Source organism: Strix aluco, chromosome 30 (genome assembly GCF_031877795.1).
Source record: "Strix aluco isolate bStrAlu1 chromosome 30, bStrAlu1.hap1, whole genome shotgun sequence".
In the NCBI taxonomy this organism is placed as follows: domain Eukaryota; kingdom Metazoa; phylum Chordata; class Aves; order Strigiformes; family Strigidae; genus Strix; species Strix aluco.
The window spans coordinates 2,958,568-2,976,172 of record NC_133960.1 but is presented as its reverse complement, the minus strand read 5'-3'; the positions used below and the strand labels follow the sequence as shown (position 1 = coordinate 2,976,172).

The 17,605-nt window shown below is 68.9% G+C and overlaps 4 protein-coding genes across 4 annotated transcripts; 2 read left to right on the top strand and 2 right to left on the bottom strand.

The window, feature by feature from the left end:
* Nucleotides 1–1,398: 1,398 nt before the first annotated feature.
* Nucleotides 1,399–7,769, bottom strand: TRIM46 (tripartite motif containing 46). The gene is given in 11 exon segments (XM_074809336.1): nt 1,399–2,011; nt 2,013–2,067; nt 2,155–2,452; nt 2,539–2,847; nt 4,499–4,611; nt 4,694–4,947; nt 5,194–5,289; nt 5,413–5,556; nt 5,661–6,004; nt 6,127–6,382; nt 7,585–7,769. Coding segments are annotated over 11 exon segments (2,253 nt in total). The 5' UTR covers nt 7,648–7,769; the 3' UTR covers nt 1,399–1,690.
* A 322-nt stretch (nt 7,770–8,091) lies between these two features.
* On the top strand, nt 8,092–9,856 carry KRTCAP2 (keratinocyte associated protein 2). Its single transcript, XM_074809337.1, has 5 exons — nt 8,092–8,248; nt 8,392–8,546; nt 8,618–8,684; nt 8,967–9,033; nt 9,649–9,856. Exons 1-5 carry the CDS (start codon nt 8,245–8,247, stop codon nt 9,767–9,769), a joined length of 414 nt encoding a protein of 137 aa, XP_074665438.1. The 5' UTR covers nt 8,092–8,244; the 3' UTR covers nt 9,770–9,856.
* Nucleotides 9,857–10,691: 835 nt separating this feature from the next.
* Nucleotides 10,692–11,283, top strand: DPM3 (dolichyl-phosphate mannosyltransferase subunit 3, regulatory). The gene is made up of 2 exons (XM_074809402.1): nt 10,692–10,779; nt 10,974–11,283. Exon 2 carries the CDS (start codon nt 10,980–10,982, stop codon nt 11,256–11,258), a length of 279 nt encoding a protein of 92 aa, XP_074665503.1. The 5' UTR covers nt 10,692–10,779; nt 10,974–10,979; the 3' UTR covers nt 11,259–11,283.
* Nucleotides 11,284–14,149: 2,866 nt separating this feature from the next.
* On the bottom strand, nt 14,150–16,716 carry SLC50A1 (solute carrier family 50 member 1). Its single transcript, XM_074809569.1, is given in 7 exon segments — nt 14,150–14,695; nt 15,367–15,446; nt 15,449–15,485; nt 15,564–15,725; nt 15,804–15,927; nt 16,054–16,131; nt 16,591–16,716. Coding segments are annotated over 7 exon segments (651 nt in total). The 5' UTR covers nt 16,659–16,716; the 3' UTR covers nt 14,150–14,593.
* Nucleotides 16,717–17,605: the final 889 nt, after the last annotated feature.

Genomic DNA, 17,605 nt, shown 5'->3' with positions numbered 1-17,605 from the left:
CAGCCCTGCTGCCTGTCGGGGATGAGGTCGGTGCCCAGGGCAGGGCCCCACGGGGTGCAGGGGGTGGCGGCTGCTGCTGCATGGGGCTGGGCAGGGCTGTGTGTACCCCCCCCTGCTCCAACCCGCCCCCCCAGCCCTGGGCAGGGCCCGCAGGAATCGAAACAGGAACCAGGGCCGGGCCCTACAAAGAGCCGCCTGTTCCCAGGGAGCCCAGCCCGGCCAGCACCCCGCTCCCAACTGGGGGGGGGCCCTGTTCCCCGGGGACAGGCGCCAGCCCAGGGTGGGGCCTGACCCCACATGGGGCTCCTCCGCCTGCCCCACGGGATGCAGGTACCCGGGTGGGGCACCACCCCCCGTTACCCACCCCGAGAGGATGCCCCAGCACCCAGCATCCCCCCTCCAGGCTGGACCAGCCACCCTTGGGACCCCCCCCCACCTCCCCTTTCTCTAGGCCCAGCTGGTGGCTGGTCCAGGGGCACCCCGACACCCCCGAACAGGGCGGCAGCAGCCACGTGGCCGGGCAGAGCGTGGGCAGGGACTGGACACGTCAGCACTGCCCCGGCTTGCCCTGGGCCCTTTTCTGGGCAGGATTGGCCCCTGCTGGCCACGGGCCGAAGGACAGCCCAGCCCCACGGCCTCACCGCTGGGCACCGCACCCCGGGGAGCGGCCAGCACCCCACAGCCCCCCCCCCCCCAGGGCCGGTGCTCCCTGCAGGGTGGCTGCCCTCTGCCCTGGGGTGGCTCTGGAGGAGTCTGGCATTGCAGTTTATTGTAGGAAACCATGAAAATACAGCAATTGTAACAGAACCCAGGAGAAACTACAGCAGCTCGGACAGATCCTGGCACGGGACCGCCGGCACGGGCCCCCGCGGTGGATGGTGGCCCTGCGCGGCTCCCGGCCGGGTCGGATCCTGACCCCGCAGCCCCAGCCTGCCCCGGCTGCGTGTGGTTTGGCACTGAGCGGTGTAACGGGGACCGAGCGCGTCCCTCCGGAGCACGTGCAGGCGGGGGCACAGGCAGGGCTGGCCGAGCACGTGGCTCCCCTGGGGACAGGACAGAGCAGCCAGCGGGCCCCAGGGGAGGGCAGTGGGCATCAAGGTCCCACAGCCCGGTAGCCCGTGGGAGGGACCCAGCGGCAGCCGTGCCCGGCCGCGGTGGCTGTGCCTGGCCACGGCGCTGCAGCCGGGTGAGCCACATTGAAAATGAGCCATTTTAAAAAAAATCTTCACACCTTGTTCCAGCCCAGCCTCCCCCCACCCTCTCCCCAAGCCCAGCTGCCTCCCCCACCCCAGCCAGCACCCAGCCTCTCCCCCCCACCATCACCCCCACTGTCACCTGCCCCCCGCCCCCCTCCCTGCGCAGCCCCGCTCCCGCTCGCACCCCCCCTCCCTGGTCCGTCTCTAGGGCTGACCCTCTGCCCAGCCCTGCCCGTGGCCCCAGCTCAGAGCAGCCTCCAGCCGAACTGGAGAAGGGGGCAGGCAGGGAGGGAGAGGAGGGGACGGCAGAGCTGTCCCCATCCCCCCCCCCACCCCGCAAAACAAACACCTGGCCCGTTCCCAGCGGCGGCAGGGCCAGGGCTGCCCTCCCTGCGCTCTGCTCCCTGCTCGCTCCTGTCCCCCCCCCAGGCCCTAGAGCTCTCTGGGCAATCGGGGGTGACGGCCGGCGCGCGTGCGGGGAGCACGGGCACGGCTCAGTCCAGCTTGGCGAAGCCCCCGATGGTCACTTTACGCTCCTGCTTGTTGGCCACCAGCTCCTGGAGATGCAGGGCCCCCCCTCCGATGAAGCAGAAGGCAGGACAGACGGGCCCCGAGCAGTCCACGCCGCACTCCCAGAGCTCGCGGAAGGAGACGGCGTCGTAGAAGCTCACCTTGCCCTGCTCGTAGTCCAGGCAGATGCCGATGCGCGGGGGCAAGGGCACGGTGCAGCCGTTGGGGTCGCGGGAGGTGAGCGCCGACCCGTGCGAGAGCAAGATCTTGCCCATGCCGATGGTGAGGAAGGCGTAGGGGGGGGGGCGCCTCCACCGTCGTATCCTCTGCCCCGCTGTCGTGGCCGCTGTCGGGGTCGTACCTGCGGCAGGGGAACGGGCCAGTCTTGGTGAGGGACAAGCTGGGGCTCCCCTGGGCACCCCCCAAGCTCCCCCCCGGCGCCGCTCACCTGGGGCTCACCACGTCCTGCGGCACCTGGAACCACTCCTGCAGCTTGCTCTCCAGCCCCACCCCCACCTTCACCAGGTAGGAGCTGGGATCCACGCAACAGGCCCAGTAGCTCTTGCCCTGCGTGATGGCCACGTCGCCGATGACCAGGTCGATGGAGAGGTGGCAACTGGTCATCAGGCGCTCGGCGGCGAAGAGCATGGGGATGCCAGGGACGCTGCGCACGGCGCGCTGGTCCTTGCTGATGGCCAGGCGGTCCCGGTTGAAGCCCCAGCGGTTGTCCAGGAAGAAGTTGAGGACTGCGGAGAGGAGGAGGAGGGGGTGAGGATGGCGCCAGCGGCCGGCGGGGTGCTCCAAGCCCCCCCCCTCTCCCCACACCCCTCACCTGGGGCGGGTGGCGTGTGCAGGTAGATATCCTCGCTGTACTCCCCGAAACCCGCCTTGTTGCAGCCCTTCACCCGGAGCACGTAGACGCTGTCGGTGTCCAGGTACTCGACGAGGGCGCTGGTGCCGCGCACCTCCTCCCGCCCGCTGCCACAGCTTCAGCCCCTTGCCTTGGCGTCCGTCTTGCGATACTCCACCGTGTAGTGCCAGGCGGGCGGCGAGTGCTGCGGCAGCCGCCAGCACAGGAAGATCTGGTCGTAGGCGTAGGTGCGCTGCGTGTCGATGACGGGGGCCTCGGGCGCTGCGGGGAGAGGCACCGGCGGGCATCAGGCAGCATCCCCCCCCCCGGCAGGCGGGGAGGCAGCCAGACGCAGGGAGGGGGCATTCCGGACGGACGCACGGACGCACAACCAGCAGGAGTCTAGGGGGGATCTGACTGCGGAGACCGTGTGTAGGCACCAGAGGAGAGCGAGTCGGGGAGACAGAGGAGCTCGCTGCTGTGGGGCTCCAGGGACCAGACAGGCTGAGTGCAAGTCGGGGAGGGAGGAGAGAGAGAGAAAGAGAGAGGATGGAGGCAGCAGAAGAGGAGGAGGGGAGGAGATGGGGATGGCGGGGGGGCGTGAAGATGCTGGCGTGCGGTGGGAGCAGGGAGGCAGGGTGGAAGTGGGGTGAGGAGGGGGATGGAAATGGGGCGAGAGGGGGACGGAGATGGGGTGAGAAGGGGGAGGGAAGTGGGGTGAGAGGGGGATGGAGACGGGGTGAGGAGGGGGACAGAAAGGGGGTGAGAGGGGGACAGAGATGGGGCGAGGAGGGGGATGGAAATGGGGTGAGAGGGGGATGGAGATGGGGTGAGAGGGGGAGAGAAGTGGGGTGAGAGAGGGATGGAGACGGGGTGAGGAGAGGGACAGAAATGGGGTGAGAGGGGGAGGGAAGTGGGGTGAGAGAGGGATGGAGATGGGGTGAGGAGAGGGACAGAAATGGGGTGAGGAGGGGGATGGAAATGGGGTGAGAGGAGAAAGGAAATGGGGCGAGGAGGGGGACAGAAATGGGGCAAAAGAGGATGGAAATGGAGCAAGGAAGGGGATGGAAATGGGGTGAGGAAGGGGACAGAAACGGGGCGAGGAGAAGGATGGAGATGGGGTGACAAGGGAAAGGGAAATGGGGTGAGGAGGGGGACGGAAATGGGGCGAGGAGAGGGACAGAGATGGGGTGACAAGGGGAAGGGAAATGGGGTGAGCAGGGGGACGGAAATGGGGCGAGAGAGGACGGAAATGGAGCGAGGAAGGAAGGGGACGGAAATGGAGCGAGCAGGGGATGGAAATGGGCGAGGGGAGGGCGGGAGGGCAGGAGCAGAGGCAGCAGATGGAGGGGGGCTCAGAGCCACCACCTGCCACCACCTGCGGGCGGGAGGGGGATGGAGGATGGCGGCGGAGCGGGGACAGGGCGGGATGGGACAGAGAGAGCGGGGCCGGCTCTGGGCAGGGATGTGACTTGCCTCAGTTACTTCGGTGACGACTCAGCAGCGGCCGCAGCCTATAAACAAAGAGAGGTAGAAGCAGGTCTGAAAAATGTTGCCAGCGGGTCCGGCAGGGCCACGCGGCTCCTGCCCTGCGGGGAAGCGCCTGCCCTGCCGCGGGGCAGCCTCCGCTCCGTACTCACCCTCCGGCGCTCCTGCTGCCCTTACCTGGCACCGCGGCCCTGCCTGTCCTGCCCCCTCACCCGGCCTCGCTGGCACAGGGCAGGGCAGGGATGGCTTTGGGGGGGCTGCTGGGGCGGGGGCCGTCCCTGACGGGGAGGGGGGGACCGGCAGATGCGCGAGCGCCCACCTGAGCGCGGCCGTGGCCGAGCTCCGGCTCCGAGGCGGGCAGGGCTCTGCCCGCGGGGGCTGCACCTCCGCACGGGGCACAGCCGGTGCCCGGGTCCTGCTGCCTTTACCTCGGATGAAGGCCAGGTCAGTGAGCAGGCCAGGTCAGTGAGCAGCTTCAGCTCCCTGCTGACGTCCAGCTGGAAGTGGCTGAAGGAGGCCGTGGCCGCAGGACGGAAGCTCTGCAGCGAGTCAGTGGCCCTGAGGATCCTGCGGCGTGGGAGAGCAGGGACATCAGGGTGGCACGCGGTGGCCACTTTGGGCACCGGAGAGCCCTGACCCGCCCCGGTACCTGTTGTGCAGCTGCTTGGCGGCCTGGACGAAGCAGGGGTGGTCGGTCTCCTTCAGCACCTCCTGGGCGTAGCCCACCATGCCCGAGTTCTCCAGCATGGCCTGGTGCTCCTGGATCTGGCAGTGCAGGCTGGCCAGCCGCTCCTGCTGGCACTCCTCGATGGCCTGCAGCAGGGTGGCCCGCTTCTCCTCCAGCATGGCGCACAGCCCCTGGATCAGCTGCGACACCTCCTCCTTGGCCTGCAAGCCGTTCACCTGCCGAGCACGGCAGGGTCAGCGTGCCGCGTGCCCCGGGGAGGAGGAATAATAAGAGTCATATAGAATCACAGAATCACTCAGGCTGGAAAAGCCCCTCAGGATCAGCGAGTCCAACCCTCAGCCCGACTCTACAAAGTTCTCCCCTAACCCACATCCCCCCACAGCTCATCCAAACGAGAGGGGGACCAGGCTGGCAGTGCCACCCCCCTGGCTCAGGGACACGCAGGCACCCTCCGCCCTCACCTCCGTGTGCTTCACCGTCTCCTCCAGCTCAGCAATCTGGGTCTGCACCGTGTCCTGGCTGCTCAGGATGTAGGCGAGGCTCTTCGTCAGCTTCTCCTGCAGGGAAGGAGGTGAGACAAAGCGCCCGCACACCCCATCTGCACCGGGGCTCCGCCGGTGCCCCCGATTCCTCCCTGCCGAGCCCCGACCTGACCCCGAGCGCGTCCCAGCGGCCCTTACCCTGAGGGCCTGGTAGGCGCTGAGCACCGGGGTGATCTTGTGGCTGGTGTGAGTGCGTCGCACGCGGCAGAGCTGGCACACCAGCCGCTGGCAGGTCTTGCAGTAGTGAGTCACCTCCTCCTTGTGCTCCGGGCACATCAGCCCCTGCGTGGGCACAGGGGAGCTCAGCGGGGCTCCGCACCCACCCCCCCAAGGCGTCCCCCCCACCGACACCCGCAAAATCCCCGAGCGGGGAAGGAAGACGATACCTTGGGGCGGAAGGTGAGGGTGGGGGGCGTGGGCTCGTGCTGGGCTTTCTGGGTGCCCCAAGGGTGGTAGAGCTTGAAGCACTCGTTGCAGAAGCTGGACTTGCACTCGGTGCAGCCCTTGGTGGCCTCCAGCTGCGGGGGTTTGCAGAACTGGCACATGATGGCGGCGCTGATGTTGATGGTCTGGCGGTAGCGCTCCACCACCCGCTCCAGCGTCAGGTTGCGGAAGAGGCTGCCCAGGCCCCGCTCACCCAGGTCCACGTCGCGCTGGCAGGCCGGGCAGGGGAAGCTGACGGTCTGGGGGTGCACGGTGCCCCGCTTGCGCCCCGGGTAGGTGCCAAAGCCTGCGGGAGGGAGGCGGGGAGGGCGTCAGGCGGGGCGCGGCACCCCAAAGCCGCTCGGCCCTCCCATGGGGGAGCCCGTGGGGGTGCCGTCCCCGTCCCTGTCCCCTCCGGGGCCGTCCCACCTGACTTCAGGAGGCGGTCGAGGCGGTCGGGCTTGGGGACGGCCCGGCGGCCCAGGCGGGGGCTGCGGGTGGCCGGGGTGGCGGCGGGCGAGGAGGGCTCGGAGGTGGGGTCGCAGCAGAGGTAGCCGTGCTGCAGCAGCACCTCACTGGCGCAGACGTGACAGACGTTGTGTGCGCAGGGCAGGGCCAGCGGCTGCTTGTACATCTCCTTGCACACCGGGCAGACCAGCTCCCGCTCCATGTTCTTCATGCTGGTCTGGGGAGAGAGCGGGGAGCGTCACCGCCACGGCCGGGACCGGGGCCATGATGGGGACCGTGGCTGGGATCAACGTTGGGACCAGAACCAGAAGCAGGACCAGCACCAGGGCTGGGAGCAGCAGCAGGGCCAGGATGAGGACCAGCTCTGGGAACAGCACCAGGGTGGGGGCCAGGGATGCTACTGGGATGGGGATTGGGGCTGGGGCCAGCACCAGGGCCAGGATCGGGACCGGCACTGGGACCAGAGCCAGGACCAGCACCGAGTCCGCGATCATGGCTGGGAGCAGCAGCAGGGCCAGGATGAGGACGAGCATCAGGGCCAGGATTGGGCCTGGGAGCAGCAGCACAGTCAGGATCAGGACCAGCACTGGGACTAGCGGTGGGGGCCAGGGCTGGGACTGGGATGGGGATTGGGGATGGGGACAGCAGCAGGGCCAGGATCGAGACCAGCACTGGGACCAGAGCCAGGACCAGCACCGAGTCCGTGATCATGGCTGGGAGCAGCAGCAGGGCCAGGATGAGGACCAGCTCTGGGACCAGCACCAGGATGGGGACCAGGGCTGCTACTGGGATGGGGATTGGGGCTGGGGCCAGCTCCAGGGCCAGGATCAGGACCGGCACTGGGACCAGAGCCAGGACCAGCACCGAGTCTGTGATCAGGCCTGGTACCAGCATCAGGGCCAGCATCAGGCCTGGGGGCAGCAGCACGGTCAGGATCAGGACCAGCACTGGGACCAGCACCAGGGTGGGGGCCAGGGCTGGGACTGGGACCAGTATTGGGGCTGCGGCCAGCACCAGGGCCAGGATCGGGACCGGCACTGGGACCAGAGCCAGGACCAGGATGGGCACCGGGATCGGGGTCAGGATGGGGACTGGGGCACCCGCCCACGGGTGTGCAGGCAGCTCCCGGCGCTCCCGGTGTTCCCGACCCCGGGGGGTCCGGCCGCGGCGGTGGCACAGCGCAGGGGGGGGCCGGTGCCGGCCTTACCGGGGGATCGCTGCCCGGTGGGTCGGGGCGCGGATCCGAGGCCTCGCCGAGGCCTGCCCGGCCCTCAAGGGCACCCCCGCCATCCCGGCCGCCCCCTCCATCGGGCCCCGCCGCGTTGCCATGGAGATGCCGGGCCCGGGGGAGCCCGGCCCGGCCCGGCCGCCCCGCGGTGCCGTTCCCCCCGCCCCCCCCCCGCCGCCACCGCCGCTCACGCTGATGCGGACGAGCGCGTCCATGATGGAGGTGAAGGTCTGCAGGTCCTCGCCTTCAGCCATGGCTCCGCGCCCGCTCCCGGCGCCGGTCCCCGCGGCGGCAACAGCGGCGGCCGCGGACGCCCCGGTCTGTTGCAGGGAGCGGCGGAGCCGGGGGAAGGGCGGGGGGCGGCGGCGCGCATGCTCAGCGGGACCCTCCCCGGCGGCGGCGGCGGCGGCGGCGGCGGCGGCGGCGGCGGGGGGGCGGCACCGGGAGGCTCCCGCCGCACCCCCGGGCCCCCCCCGCCGGGCCCGTGCGGACGGCAGCGCGGCTCGGGGAGCGGCGGACCGCGGGAGGGTTGAGCTGGGCGCCGTGGCCGTGGCCGGTGCCGTGGCTGCGCGGGGGAGGGGGGGGGTTGTCCCGCACCCCCCGCCCCGGGGCCGCCGCTGCGCCTGTCCCCGCCGCCAGGGGGCGCTCGAGGCGGCGGGGCCCGCAGCGCCGCGCCCGCCCGCCAGGGGGCGCCGGAGCCCGGCGGAGCGCTGCGCCGCGGGAGGGGCGGGGCCGCTTCACCCCGCGCGCCTGCCGCCGTGTCCCTCCGCGCGCCGCCGCACCGCGCCTGCGCAGACCCGCGGCACCGGGACGGGCCGGACACGGGGCCGGGGGCGACGCCGCGGGGCACTATGGGTAACGGGGGCGACGGGGGTCGGGGCACGGGGCGGCCGAGGCGGGCCCGGGGGGCGGCTGGGGCCTGAGGGGCGGGGCGGGGCGGCCCGGGGGGCGGCTGAGGCCTCGCGGTGGCCCCCGGCGGCCCCGCTGAGGCGGCCCAGCCGTAGGCACGGGCACGTCCCTGGCGCTCTCGTCGCTGCTCTCGCTGCTGCTCTTCGCCGGGATGCAGATGTACAGCCGGCAGCTGGCCTCCACCGAGTGGCTGACCATCCAGGGCGGGCTGCTGGGCTCCGCGCTCTTCGTCTGCTCCCTCACCGTATCCTTTGGGGCGGCGGAAGGGGGCCGGGGGGGGCAGCGCCCCGTGATGGCCCTTAACCCTCCGGCCAGGCCTTCAACAACCTGGAGAACCTCGTCTTTGGCAAGGGCTTCCAGGCCAAGATCTTCCCGAGAGTAAGTGCTGCGGGGGGGCACGGGGCAGGGGGGAGCACGCCGCCCTCTGAAGGCGTCAGGGTGTGGCGGCCCGCGGCAGGGCTGGGTGTGTGAGGGGCTGCCTGGGGGACCAAAGCGTCACAGCCCCGCCCTGAAGGCAGAGCCCACCCTGGTGGTTCCCCCGAGCTTCTCCCGTGCCGTGGGTGGGTTTGTTCGCATCGCTGCAGCCCCGGCCCCTGTCACTCCGAGGCTGATGTGTTGGGGCAGCACAGCTGCATCTTTTCTCTCTTCTGTTTGTCCCCTGCAGTCCTCACCTGCCTCTTGCTGGCTCTCTTTGCCTCTGGCCTCATTCACCGAGTCTGCGTGACCACCTGGTAAGTCCAGAGCCTGCCCTGGAGCGGGGGGAGCGGCTGTTGTGCTGCTGGGACTGCTGCCGGGGACCCTGATGGCTCGTGTTTGCCGTTGGAGGGGAACGGGCCACCAGACAGGGCCAAGGCTGTCCAGGGACCCCCAGGGTGGCACCACAGCGCAGTGGGATCGAAAGGAGGGTGTCACAGAATCCCAGAATCATCCAGGTTGGAAAGGACCTTGAAGATCACCTAGTCCAAACGTTAACCCAGCACTGACTGTTCCCAACTCCACCAGATCCCTCAGCGCTGGGTCAACCCGACTCTTCAACCCCTCCAGGGATGGGGACTCCCCCCTGCCCTGGGCAGCCCATTCCAACGCCCAACAACCCCTTCTGCAAAGAAATCCTTCCTAAGAGCCAGTCTGACCCTGCCCTGGCGCAGCTTGAGGCCATTCCCTCTTGGCCTGCTGCTGGGTCCTCTGGCTCAAGAGACTCCTCCCCCCTCTCTGCACCCTCCTTTCAGGGAGTTGCAGAGGGCCAGGAGGTCTCCCTCAGCCTCCTCTTCTCCACACTAAACCCCCCCAGTGTCGGTTCGACCCTGACCAGCAGCTGAGCAGCCTCTTCTGTTCTCTCCTCGCAGCCTCATCTTTTCAATGGTCGGCCTCTACTACATCAACAAGATCTCCTCCACTCTCTACCAGTCTGCAGCGCCTGTCGCTGCTCCCGCCAAGGCTGTTGGCAAAGGCAGGAAGAGGAATTGATGTCCTGTTGCCCCCTCCCCAGGGCAGCCCCCTCCCCGCCGGGACGGACTGGGGCTCTCAGCCGCCCAATAAAGCCATTTCTTTGTAGCTTCTTGTCTGCAGCTGCTGCGGGTTTGGTCCCTCCGCCGGCCCTCGGCCCCGTTTCCTCGCCCCGCTGTGTGCCGGTGAGGCTGAGAATGGTCCTGCTTGTCAGTCCGGGCTGCGGTGGAGCCTGAGGGGGGGTTCTCTGCCTCGGTGGTGGCGGGGGGAGCTCGGCGCGGGCCAGCAGAGTGCGGCCAGGGCAGGGTGGCAGCCGCCGACCGCCCCGCCACCTCACAGGGAAAATGTGCTGACGGCATCTCGTCTGCCTGGACCTGCAAGGGAGGAAAATCCCAGCGGAGCGGGCGGGTTGGAGCAGGCCCTGGTGCCGTAGGGGCTTGGCCCGGCCAGAGGGAGACGGCGGGGGGGCTGCGGGGGTCCCGGGGGTCCGTTGAGGCAGGGGGAGCCGCGGGGGCGGGGGCAAGCTCCATCCTCCGCTGCCACCAGGCCCCTGCGCTGGTACGGCCAAGGCTGCCGGCACCTGGCAGGGGAACAGAGGCGTCCGTGCCCTCCCCGCGACGGGCAAGGGGGGAGCCACCGGGCACCGGGGTGGCCCCGGGGCATGGGGGGGGCCGTGGAAGGGCTGAGGCCCCGTGAGCCATGGGAGGGCCGGCAGGGGCTGCTCCCACGCCAGGTCCCCGCCACCCGCCGCGGCCGGACGCCGAGGAAACCAGATGCTTCCTGCAGCCTCGGCCGCTGCCGCCGACAAAGCCCGGCGCTTCCTGCGGCACCGGGGCCGGGCCCGGGCCCGCCCGTCCCGCAGGGGGCGCCCCGCCGCTCCGCCGCTCCCCCCGCGCATGCGCTGGGCGACGTGGCGCCGCTCCGCACTCCAGCTCCCAGCGGCCCCCGCGCGGCGGCGCGCTGCCGTGACGTCATCCCCGCGACGGCGCGAGGGGGGGGAGAGCGGGCGCTGGGCCCCGGGACCGATCCAGGTGGGGGCGGGGGACGGTTCTGTGACCGGTTCGGGAGGGCTCGGAGGGGGCCGGGGCCGGGTCCCGGCGCCGGTTGGCGAAGGGCCGGAGGGGTTCGGGGTCAGGCTCTGCTGAGGAGGCCCCGGAGGGGCCGGGCCCGGCCCGGTTGCGGCGGGGGGGTGTCGGTCCGGCGCTCACGGCCCGTCTCTCCGCAGGCCGCCATGACCAAGCTGGGCCAGTGGCTGTGTGGACTCGCCCTGCTGGGCTCGGCCTGGGCTGCGCTGGCGCTGGCGCCGCCGGGGCTGCGGCTGCCGGCCCCGTACCGGCAGGCCCTGCTGCCCCTGCCTGTCTACCTGCTCGTGGCCTTCGGCTGCTACTCCCTGGCCACTGTGGGCTACCGCCTGGCCACCTTCAACGACTGCGAGGAGGCGGCCGCCGAGCTGCAGGAGCACATCAGCGCAGCGCGAGCAGACCTGCGCCGACGAGGGCTGCGCTTCTGACCCAATAAAGCTGAAGGGACGGTGACTGCCTGGGGTGGACGGTGCTCGCAGGGGGCGGGGGCGCAGGGGAGAGCGGGGTGGGGGCTCCAGCTGCAGCTCCCCTGCGCGGTGCTGCCCTGGCCTGGGGGTTGGGGGCAGCTGAGGAGGCCACAACACTGCTCAAAGCCACGCTGGTGGGAAATCCCTCATTTCTTACATGAACATGTCTTACAAGGAGCAGCTGAGGGAACTGGGGGGGTTTAGTCTGGAGGAGGCTGAGGGGAGACCTCCTGGCCCTCTGCAACTCCCTGAAAGGAGGGTGCAGAGAGGGGGGAGGAGTCTCTTGAGCCAAGGAGCCAGCGGCAGGCCAAGAGGGAATGGCCTCAAGCTGCGCCAGGGCAGGGTCAGGCTCTTAGGAAGGATTTCTTTGCAGAAGGGGTTGTTGGGCGTTGGAATGGGCTGCCCAGGGCAGGGGGGAGTCCCCATCCCTGGAGGGGTTGAAGAGTCGGGTTGACCAGCGCTGAGGGATCTGGTGGAGTTGGGAACGGTCAGGGTGAGGTTCATGGTTGGGCTGGAGGAGCTTCAAGGGCTTTTCCAACCCAGATGACTCTGGGATTCTGTGATTTCTCCCCAAGCATCAGGCTGGTGTTCAGGGAGCTCCACACAGAGGAGGGGTCTCCACTCAGGCCCTTCTCAGCCCTCCCACTGCCCTGCAGGGAGGCTGCCCCAGCCCAGCATGGCCTCTCCCTCTCCAAACTTCTGGGAGCTTGGCTCTAGAGGCAGGGCTGTGAGATGGTGAGGGCAGGATCGGGCCTTGCCCCGAAGGCCTGCGGCGCTGGGTAGCACTGCGGGCAGAGCGCATTCCCGCCTGCCCTTCAGATGTGGTTCGCACCGTCAGGTGGAGCTGGAGAAGACTCATCCCGGTCCTGGTGGCCCGTTTCCAGGGGAAGGAGGAGAGAGTCTGCCTGGGTGGAGCAGGCGGCACAGCCTTTAAAATGCAGAGTGCCCAGAGCCTGTGGTCTCCCCGGCCTGCCAGGGCGGCTCAGCCCACGCCGGGGGGCTGCTCCCCGCTCCTGCCCGCGCAGCGGCTGCAGCTGCTGCTCCTCTGCCGCCACCTTCGCGCTGAGCTTCTCCGGGAAGGGGGACGGGCACCCTGCGGCGGTGAGGGGGCTGGCAGGCCTCTGTCTGGGGGTGCCCTCTGTCCGGGGGGGCCTGAGACCCACGCTGCCGGCCCTGCTGGAAGAGCTGCGCGGCTGGTGGTGACGCATGCTGGGGCCTGCCTTCCTGGCAGCCTCCCCGGCTTCTTCGCATACCAGCCAAAGGACTTTCTTGTTTTTAATTATCGGCTGCGCATCCTTCTGCAAAAAGGAGCAGTTGGTATCATGAGGGAGGACTCGGGCTAATTAGCAGGAGCAACTAATTAGCTGTTTCCTGAGCAACAATGGCAGCTCAGACCAGGGTGGGCAGCTCCCCGGTCTCTGGTCTGTGTGCGGGGCTGTTCGTGGGGTGACATCGCCCCGGATTCGGCAAAACGGTGACTCTGGGGCAGGGACCGCAGCCTTGGTGCAGGGTGAGGACAGCAGCCCTCCGTGGGCTACTCACAGCCCTCTGCAGGCTACTGCTGGCCATCCAGGAGCTACTCACAGCCCTCCAGCAGCTCGGCAGGCAGCAGCACGGCGGCAGCTTCTCCCTGCACGGACACGTGCCCGCTGCAGGCACTGGCGTCCCAGGGAGATTCTCCGCTCGCCTCTGGCCTCGTGCGTGGGGCCACATGGTGGCCGCTCCCACCAGCCGCTCGCGGCACATGCCAGCCGGAGCGACCGGTTGGCAGCCAAGTTTCTGCCTGGTGCGTCAGCGGGGAAAGCTGCCCTTTCCCAAGGCGGTCAGTCCTTCGCCCAGGCTGGGTGCTGCACCCCGATGCTGGAGGAGGTGGGGAACGGGGGCTCCTCCCCACTGGGAAATGGGGCTTCTGCGGCTCGGGGAGCGGGTACGGCCCCAGGGCGAGTCCCTGGGGCAGAGACACCTGCAAGCACAGCCGGTGCGGGCGAGGGGAGCGCTGGCTCCGCGGGCCACGGCGGCGGCAAGATGGAGCACGCCGGGTGAGCCCGGCAGCCAGAGCTCGGCTTCCCCTCCAGCCGCCGCTCTCGTCTCGGCCCCGTTCCTGCCGCTTGCCTCCTTATCGATTTTTCCCAGGCCACGTCGCAAGGTGTAAACGAGTGTCTGAGCCGTAGCGCGGGCGCTGCCAAAGGCCTCGTCACCGCTTCCTTAATCCGGCCTGCGTCATCCAGGCTGGAGGACCTGCCCGCGCCTACGGAGCTGCAGGAAGGGGCTCTGGGCCACGGGGGGGGGTCTCCTGCCCCTTTCACGAGGCTTCGTCATCTGTTGCATAATTTGGTCACCCAAACATGCTCCTGTCCCTCTGCTGATGCGCTTGCCTGATAACTTCATTCCAGATCATTGTTAATTTGTTAATCGAGTTTGGGTTGATGCCAACGGCTGCTTGATTTGTGCACGCTCGATCCATCGTGGTTTTAGTGAGGATTTTAATTGATTGTAAGTTTGCCAGCGTGATGGCCAGTAGCAAGCCCCGCGTTGAAGCTGCAGAACAGAGTTTTCTTTCCCTGCTATGACCGGTGTCCCCAGGCTGGGGGGGTCAGAGCAGCCTCCCCAGGCAGCGCTGCCTTCCTCAGTGCCTCCTCCCCGCCCCAACCCAGCCCTGTGCCCGTTCCCTTCCTGGGTCCAAGGCCCATGTGTTGCTGCTGGAAAGTGGGTGCTGCTGGAGGACGATTTGTCAGACCCCAGGGGGTGCCTGGATGACCCCCCCCTCACCATCCTGGGGACAAAGCAGCTGTGGGGACAAGAGCCATCCCGCTCACCCCCCAGCCAGGAGGGAGGGGACAACAACCAGGCACTGGGAAGAGTCTTTGATTTATTAAAAGGCACTTAAATTTGTACAAAAGAGATGTGGGGCTTCCCGGCAGCCCCAGCCTGGTGCTGGGGTGGAGTTGCAGGCATGGAAGACTGTCCGGGGTCCCCAGGGACACGTGGCATGCCCAGGGACGGGGTGGGGGGCTCCCAGCACCCCGAAGGCATCGCTGAGACTGACCCAACCATCACCGAGGGACGAAGGGCTGGAGGGACGCCGGTGAGGGAGAACGATGGCATCAGAGGCAGGAGGTGCCCTCCTGGGGCCCCGGTCCTGCCAGGAGCTGGTGGCCCTCGGCCGAGGGGCACAGCGGCACCGCGGTGGCACTCGGGGCTCAGTGGCTGGGGCCGGTCCCCGCCGGAGCAGACTGGCGAGGGTTGGGAGGAATCCTTCATGGTTCCGCCAGCACGTGGGGGCCAGCGGGGACCCCTCAGGCGTGCAGGGGTCTGTAGGGCTTGTCCTGGCCCGGTGGGTACCGCCAGAAGAGCCAGAACCGCACGACGCTGGTGATGATCCCCGGCACGTTCGGGACCTGCGGGAGGGACGTGGCGGGGGGGGACGGATCTACCCGGCTCACAGCGCTGCTGCCCTCCCCCACCGCTGCTCCACCAGCCCTGCGTTGCCGGGGGAGATTTATTGGCCTTATACCATCTAATTAATTAAAATCAATACTCATCTCGCTGAGCCTAGTCACGGGCTCTGCTGTGTGACACACATGATGCCGGACGGGGGTCGGCCGGCTGCCAACTGCTCAGCTGAATGCCACGGCGGGGACACGGGATGGGACGGGATGGGGTGGGGTGGGGTGGGGTGGGGTGGGATGGGATGGGATGGGGTGGGATGGGATGGGATGGGATGAAAAGGGATGGATGGGATAGGATGGGACAGGATGGGATGGGGTGGGGTGAAATGGGATGGGATGGGGTGGGGTGGGGATGGGATGGGATGAAATAGGATGGGATGAAAAGGGACGGGATGGGACGGGACAGGACAGGATGGGATGGGATGAAAAAGGATGGATGGGATGGGACAGGATGGGGTGGGGTGGGGTGAAATGGGATGGGATGAAAAGGGATGGGACGGGATGGGATGAGATGGGATGGGATGAAAAGGGATGGATGGGACGGGACAGGATGGGATGGGGTGGGGTGGGATGGGATGGGGTGGGAGAGCATCTCTTGGCCACCCACCGCCCCAACCCACCATGATGTAGGGGTCATGGAGCTGTAGGCCGTAGAGCGTCCAGCTGGTGGAGGCCAGGAAGGTGGTGACGGTCAGGGGAAGGACAGGCAGCGTGTCGACTTGCTCCGGACAATCTTGGCCTGCAGAAGCAAATGTCAGGCTGGTCCAGGGCTGGACGACCCCGGTGTTGCCGCAGGCCTTCGCCCAGCCCCACACACCAGATCAGCCAGTGGCGAGAGGTACATGCTGATGGTGAAGACGCTACAGAAGAGCCCCAGGCGTGCCAGGCGCGTCCGCGTGTCGCCAATCAGGAGGGTGAAGTAGCCGTAGCCAGCAGCCAGCACGGCCAGGAGCAGCAGGCTCCGCAGCAGCACGGGGCGCTGGGATGGAGAGGAGGGGGACGGTCAGGCTGGGGGTCCCGCTGTCCCCCCCACTGACCCAGGCAGGCCGGCCCCCACCTTCACGGGGGTGTAGTAGAGGTACGCCAGGATGTAGAGGGTCTGCAGTGCCGCCCCGATGGCATTGACAGCGATCAGCGTCCAGTCCTGCTTCAGGCAGCCGTAGCCCAACCAGCTCAGGTTGCTGCGCAAAGGGCAGAGGTGCTCACGCTGCAGCCTGGGGGCTTCTGCCCTCCCCACTGCCATGTAACACCCCCCCCCCGCCCCCCCCAATTACATGTGACCCCCCCAGGGCTCGACCCCACTGTACTTGACATCGGTGGTGAGGAAGGGCAGGAACTGGATGTTCTCCACGCTCTTGGTTGCCAACATCTGGCGCAGGTCGGACCTAGGGAGAGCGGAGGAGGGGAGCGGCCTCCTGGGCGCCTGGCACCACGGGGTGGGGGTGCAGCGCTGGGGGGGCTATAATCTTTGCAGTCAGCAGGCACCCCCCCCCCAAAACATGCACCCTGAAATAATCCCAGTCCTCCCCCCCCCACATTTGTGACCCCTCCTCCAGCCCCTGACCCCAACCCGCACCCCCAGCCCCCCCATTCCCTGGTGTCCTTTGCCTTCAGCTTTGTCACCCCCCAGCCCCAGCGCTGCTCCCCTGCACCCCTCGATTCCCCTCCCATCGCGCCCCCTGAATTGGACCCAGTGCCCTCCCCATCGCACCCCCAAATCCTCTGCGCCAGCCCCCAGTGGACCCCAGCGCACCCCCCGAACCGGCCCTGGTGCCTTCCCCATTGCACCCCCAACCCCCCCATTGCAACCCCCCCCGCCGGTGCCCGCCCCCCCGGGCGCTCACAGGCCGGTCCCGAACATGGCGAGGGTGCAGGCCAGGCAGGCGGCGGCGAGCAGCGGCAGCGGGGCCATACCGGGCCGCGGCACCGGGCACCGGCAGCGTGGAGGGGGGCGGCGCTGCCCGCGGCGGGGCGGGGCGGGACGCACTACCGGGGGAGGGACCGGCCGCGACACCGGGGTGGGGTGGGGGTGGCGCCGGGCCCCGTCGCATCGGGCCGAGCAGCCCCGACACCACCGCGATGGGCACCCCCGGCAGCACCCCACAGCTTGGGGGGGCTGGGGGGGGGCCACATACAGACCCCACCCTCGGTGTCCAATGCCCCCAGCACAGGGGCCCACCCCCCCAGGACCCTGCAGCCCTGGGGTCCCACATCCCTGTGACCCCAAATTCGCGGGGCCTCCTGTCACTGTGACACCCCACCCCGCCCCCCCCCAGGACCCTGCACCCCCGGGGTCCCCCCACATCCCTGTGCTCCCACTTCCCGAGATCCCCCCTCCCCAGCATCTCACACCTCGGGGGTCCCACAGCTCTGTGATGCCCCGAGTACCCCCATTCCCACAGCCACGTGTCCCCAGGGTCCCACCACCCCACGGGGGCGGGGGGGGGGGGGGGGGGGGTGGTGGTGTCCAGGACGCCCGGCCAGGCCATGGCCCCTGCCAAGCCCCGGGGGCTCCAGCTGCATCCGAGCCCCCTCCTTGGTCCATCCCATTAGGGCAGCCCCTGCCCCAGGCCTGGAAGCTCATCCCAGTACACAGGGTAAACACGAGCCCCCCCCAGCCCCTGGGAGGGCCTTGTGTCACCAGATAAAAACAACTGATAGCGCTGGCACTGCTGTGGCACTTTTCCACTTCAAAGCCCTGTGCAAACACCAGCCAATTAATTAATTAACCAGCACAAACGCCCTGCATGGGCCATTCCTCCTTCCCAAGGCCAGGCATGGCCAGGAGAGCCCACCCCCATGGTGTGGGGGACAGGCCCTTTGCCCCCACCCCCCACCCCCACCCCCCCCCCCCCCCCA